This window comes from Zingiber officinale, chromosome 3B (genome assembly GCF_018446385.1).
Source record: "Zingiber officinale cultivar Zhangliang chromosome 3B, Zo_v1.1, whole genome shotgun sequence".
Taxonomy (NCBI): domain Eukaryota; kingdom Viridiplantae; phylum Streptophyta; class Magnoliopsida; order Zingiberales; family Zingiberaceae; genus Zingiber; species Zingiber officinale.
Window position 1 is genome coordinate 107850167 of NC_055991.1, and position 5437 is coordinate 107855603.

Here is a 5437-nt window from a genome sequence, read left to right on the forward strand (position 1 = left end):
AGCTCCCAGACTTTGTTAGAATACATAGATTCTATTTCTGAATTCATTGCTCTTTGCCAAGATGCTGCATCTTTATCTTGGAGTGCTTCCTCATATGTTCGGGGATCAGGTTCATGTTTACCTGGGATCAAGTCTGATGACTCTCCCAAAAACATGAATATTTTGGGTTGTCTAACAACCATCCCACTATGACAAGGTACTGTCTGCTATGAAAGTCGTTGCTTCCGACCGGCCAGGGTGTATCTGCACCTCTTCTCTCTCTTCATAAACTAAAGTAGGAGGTTTCTCGGTTATGACGTTTACTTCGAGTCAGGGAACTTTCCAAGCGGACTTAGCCTCCACCTCCACCATCTCGACGTAGCAGTGCCGAGCAGCCAGCTAATCTCCTTTGACTTCTCCGACCCGATCCTACACGGGGAACTTAATCTTCTGGCAATAGGTAGAGACTACCGCCCGAAATTCATTGAGGGTCGGTCGGCCTAGAATGACGTTATAGGCTGATGGGGCGTCCACGACGATTAAGGTGGTAGTCTTGGTCCTTCGAAGCGACTCCTCTCCGAGTGATCTGGCCAACCTTGTCTGACCGATCGGCTGTACCTCATTGCCAATGAACCCATACAAAGGGGTCGTCATCAGTAGCAACTCGGTCCGGTCAATCTGGAGCTGGTCGAAGACCTTCTTGAAGATAATGTTAACCGAGCTCTCTGTGTCAATAAATATACGATGAATAGTGCAGTTGGCGATTACCGCACGGATGATGAGGGCATCGTCGTGCGGCACTTTAATCCCCTCAAGATCCCTGGGGCCAAAGCTGATTTCAGACCTGTTCACCCTCTCTTGGTTGCATCCTACAGCATGAATCTCCAATCGCCAAGCATATGACTTCCGAGCTCGGTTGGAGTCTCCGTTGGTCGGTCCACCAGCTATGATGTTGATCTCACCCCGAGCGACGTTGCTTCGGTTTTCCTCCTCTCAAGCGAAGTGCCTGCTTTGCTCGTGTGAGGCTTGGGTGTGGTCGTCGCTCCTTACTTGATGATGATGCTGCCACTCGGGTAACCGCCTGGTCTCCTCTCACTATCCGACATTCGACGGCCTATATCGAAGTTCGGGGGAAGGCGATCGGCGGCGGTAACTTCTGGGAGTCGGTTGAGCGACCGCGGGGACACCGCGACAATCGCGGGTGTTGTGAGTTGCCGACTGATGGAAGGTACAGAACATATGAGTCCATACCTTTCCCTTGGGCCTTGGCCGTTCGGCAGACACGTGTTGGACGACGTGTGGCCTAGCTTCTTGATGTGGTCATGTCACATCGGCTTGGGGCCCTCTCGAAAGCTGATGGTTGACCGGCGGCCTTCGTTCGGCGTGCGCCGATGGTTCTGACGACGCTTCTTTCCTTCGGGCCGCCTGAGCTTCCTCCACATTGATATACTCGATGGCCTTCTTCAGCATATGGTCGTAATCGCGGGGCGGCTTCCTGATGAGCGAGCGGAAGAAATCCTCGTCGATGAGCCCTTGTGTGAATGCATGCATCATAGTTTCAGACGAGACCGTGTGGATGTCCATGGTCGCCTGGTTAAAACGTTGAATGTAGGCCCGTAGAGTCTCTCTCGGCCATTGCTTCATAGAGAACAGACTGACGCTGGTCTTCTGATAGTGTGTGCTACTCGCGAAGTGGTGGAGGAAGGTTGTCCTGAAGTCCTTGAAACTTTGAATCGACCCGTCCGGCAATCTTCTAAACCAACGTTGTGCTGAGCCGGATAACGTAGTGAGGAAGAATCAGCACTTAACTCCATCTGTGTATTGATGAAGGGTTGCGACATTATCAAACTTACCGAGGTGGTCGTTCAGATCAGTCGACCCATTGTATTTGCCGATCGCCAAGGGTGTGTAGTGCCTCGGCAGAGGAACCTGTAGAATTACCTCATAGAATTGACGGTTGATCCGCTCAGGGGATAAGTCGGCTTGGGGCACTTTGCCTTTTCTCGCGTCCCGAGCGGGAGCTTCGTTTGACGAAGACCGATCTCAATTCGCTTACGCAATTTCGGATGGCGTCTGGAATAAGGTCTGATGGAATGGAATTGGGGCGGGAGGTGCCGCTACTTACGTTCCGGTCGGACCCTTGTTTTGCCCCCATATGGAGAGTTGTTCCAGTCAGTCTTTGTGCGTCGCTCGGCCTCCAAATGCTGAGGTTGCTTGTTGCGCCAGCCGATCGGCTAGTGCCTTCTATTGCTGCTCTATTATCTTAGCCGCTCGCGCTTGTATGAGCCCGTCAAGCTCCTCTTGAGAGAGCGTCACAGTGTGCTGACGTCCAGCTTCTTCCATCTCCTTGGCTCGGATTCAAGTGCGTTCCCACAGACGACGTCAAATTTGTTCATGTCCGAAAGCTGAGTCAATGGACGCTGGGGATGTGGCGCTCCCGTTGACTGGTCGAAGACATTGCAAGCGTAGATCTCCTGCTGACGTGGACTTGCAAGCACAACGCCAAGTCGGGGAGGGGTTCCCCGGCGATGACCCTCTAACGCTCAAGTAAGATCTCCGGTGGAAAGAAGTAGAGCAAAGGGGAAACGATAACTGTAGCTATAGTAAAGAAGTGAGCGTACCTCCGTCGAAGCTGGGGGTCCTTATATAGGGCTCCTCAAAGACACGTGCATGCTCCCCGAGGCATGCACGCTTCTCGAAGTATACCTGGAATGGACATGTCAAAAAAGCATGTCTGACACTACACCTTAATAGCACGAGCATATCCCTGACGCGACAGTGGAAGTTTCCACTGTACGATTCTCTGTCTGACCACGCCGCTAACCATACCCCTTGTCGGCAACACTGGTCCCTAAGAAGATATCGCCAACTGCTTCCTTTGTCCCCTACCGCGCCGAGCGGAGGCACCGCTCGGCTAGCGCCTTTCGGGCGACGCCAAGGCCGGGGCGATCTGGATGTCCACTCGGCCAGTGATTTGACGGTAGACTCCACCCTGTTGAGCGAGGGAACCTCGACTGCCGGGTCGATGCCGTGTCCCCTATTAGGCGAGCGGGATGGTCGCTCGGCCTTTGTTTCTTCCCTCTTTGCCTCATGAGCGTCAGGAGCTCGGCGTCAAGCCGAGTTGTCGAGGTGTCGGGCCGGCTACTCTTCCTGCCGATCAGGAAGGTAGATTGCCCGATAGGACGCGTACCCTGGATGCTGACCACTTTGACTTCCTACCGGGTGGGCCACATCTTTACCACCGGATCACCGAGTAATACCCATAACTCACAACTTGAAACACAACAACTTGATGGCCAGAACACAGCACACTGGGCAGAACACAGATCATGGTGGCAGAGTGCAATAGCAATGGCCTAAAGGCCGGATCAGCGGTGGCTCAAGTGTCGGACCAGCGTGCGTCGACATGGATAGAATATCGGATCGACGTCGGAAGTGTACATGACAGTGCAGATCGAGGGTTGTCTACAACGATGGGGCACTGCTGCGGCTCGGAGGCCGACTGCAATGATGGGAAACCGGATGTAGATCGAGGCTGGTCTTACTCTGACATGGTCGGTCGGTGACTTATCAGGGCTGCCGACAATGCCAAGAGAGAAGGCGGTGTGCGTTCAGCCTTGGTGTCGGCGTGGAGTGAGGAAATGCACCGAGCCACGCTGGGAGGTGAAGCGGCGTGCCCTGTGGAGCGATGGAGGTGGCGTCGGCAGCGAGAGGCGCGGGCAGAGGCGTGCCTTCGGCTGTAGCAGAAGAAAACCAGCCTCCGGCGAGGCGACGAGAGACGCCCAAGGCATCTGCAATGGCAGCGTTAGCGACAAGGGTCACGTGAGAGGCCTCGGCGACGGAGAAGAGGAGGAGGTGCGCCCTTTCGTCTACGACGGCAATGTCGATGCTACCAGCCATCCTTGTGCGTGGGTGTGAGGCGGCGCTGGTGTGAGAGAGCTGCGGTTTCTTGCAAGAGAGGGAGGCGCGATGCTCCTCCGGGTGTATGACTCCGGTTGCTGCCTCGATGAACAACCAGAGAGGGAGGGGGAGAGAAGAAACGGTCAGCGTCGGCGAGGAGAGGCACCTGAGAGGAAGAGAAGGGAAGGAGAGCAGTGGTTGGGTTGAGGGAGAGAGGTGGCGGCCAAAACCCAAACCCAGCGGCTCCCCTTTCTCCACGTGATGAACAGTAGCATATAAATACCAAAACCCTTCATCTATGAAAAGATCAAAATACTCCTTTTCTTTTCCATATTTCTCTTTGGGCCGCATCAATATATCTGCATCAATATATATTGAACCGGCGATTCAAATCATCAATTCTCATTGAAATTGGATTGAAATTGTAATCGGCTTAAATATTTAACTGGGTAAAAAGATAGCCTCCGGTTGTGGTTCCAAATAGAGTCCGTTCGTGTGTGTATATATATATATAATTCTCACATTTTTCAAACAGTTAATATTGCTTGGTCTTCTTATTTATTTATTTGCTCGGTAAAGACTAACAAACTATTGAAAAGCATGCAAAAATTAAATCCACCTAAACTAGTGGCGCTAGACCAAGCGATAGACGTAGGGCGGCATGTAGGCAAAACCCGTTGGAGCCCCCGCGCTCCCTGCCGCCGGGGCGGCGGCAACCAATGCACCGGCGTTTGAGCTGATTCTGGGAACTACAGACGTACTCATCGCCTGTAAAGTCTCCATGGCCAGTTGCTCCGCTCTGCTCACCGCCTCCGCTCGTATTTGCACCAGCGCTGTCCGCAACTTATCAAGCTCCGGAAGGCCCAGCTCCTCCAGCTCCTCGTTCAACAGGTCCGCCACAGGGCCCCGAGGCCGCCGCAGCACCTCTTCGAGTGCCACCTTCCTCCTCCTCTCCGCCTCGAGTTGCTCCCTAAGCTCCGACTCCTGGCGGCAGAGCGCGTGAATCACGGGGTGGACGAACGGGTGCGGTGGCAGAAGGCAGCTAGGAGGAGGAGAAGGCCGGCAAGAGAAGCGGTCGAGGATGGAGTCGACGGAGGGGTGGCCGTAGGAGAAGGGCTTGCCGCTAGGCGAGAAGACGACGACGGCGAGTTGGGCGCCGCAGAGGAGGGAGAGCTCGTTGGCCTTCTTGAAGAGGCCGGCGCGGCGTTTGGAGAAGCACACCTGCCGCGCTTGTTCCTTCTCAATCCTCTTGATCTCGGTCTTCCGCCTCCCGTTGCTCGTCTTCTTCCTTGCTCCGCTCATCTTCTTCAACACTACTGCAAATTATGACGGGATAAATTAAGTAAACTAATTTGAATATATATATATACATATGTTGGCCATGACACTACTAATTAAGGGCTTCCAAAATTAGTAATGAATATTCTAATCTAATTTAATCGAGATTAGATTAGAGGATTTCATTACATAAAAGGTTTAAGATATCTAATCAAAGATCTGAATTGAATTCCAACGGACGATTCTATTCCTAATTAAACTTGGATTGCTTTTTACGATA

At 53.0% G+C, this 5437-nt stretch overlaps 1 protein-coding gene across 1 annotated transcript; it reads right to left on the reverse strand.

Annotated features, from left to right (window-relative positions):
- Window positions 1-4512: 4512 nt before the first annotated feature.
- Window positions 4513-5181, reverse strand: LOC122055099 (MADS-box transcription factor 23-like). Its single transcript, XM_042616491.1, has one exon. The coding sequence runs from the start codon at window positions 5179-5181 to the stop codon at window positions 4513-4515; it is 669 nt and encodes a 222-aa protein (XP_042472425.1).
- Between the last annotated feature and the right edge of the window lie 256 nt (window positions 5182-5437).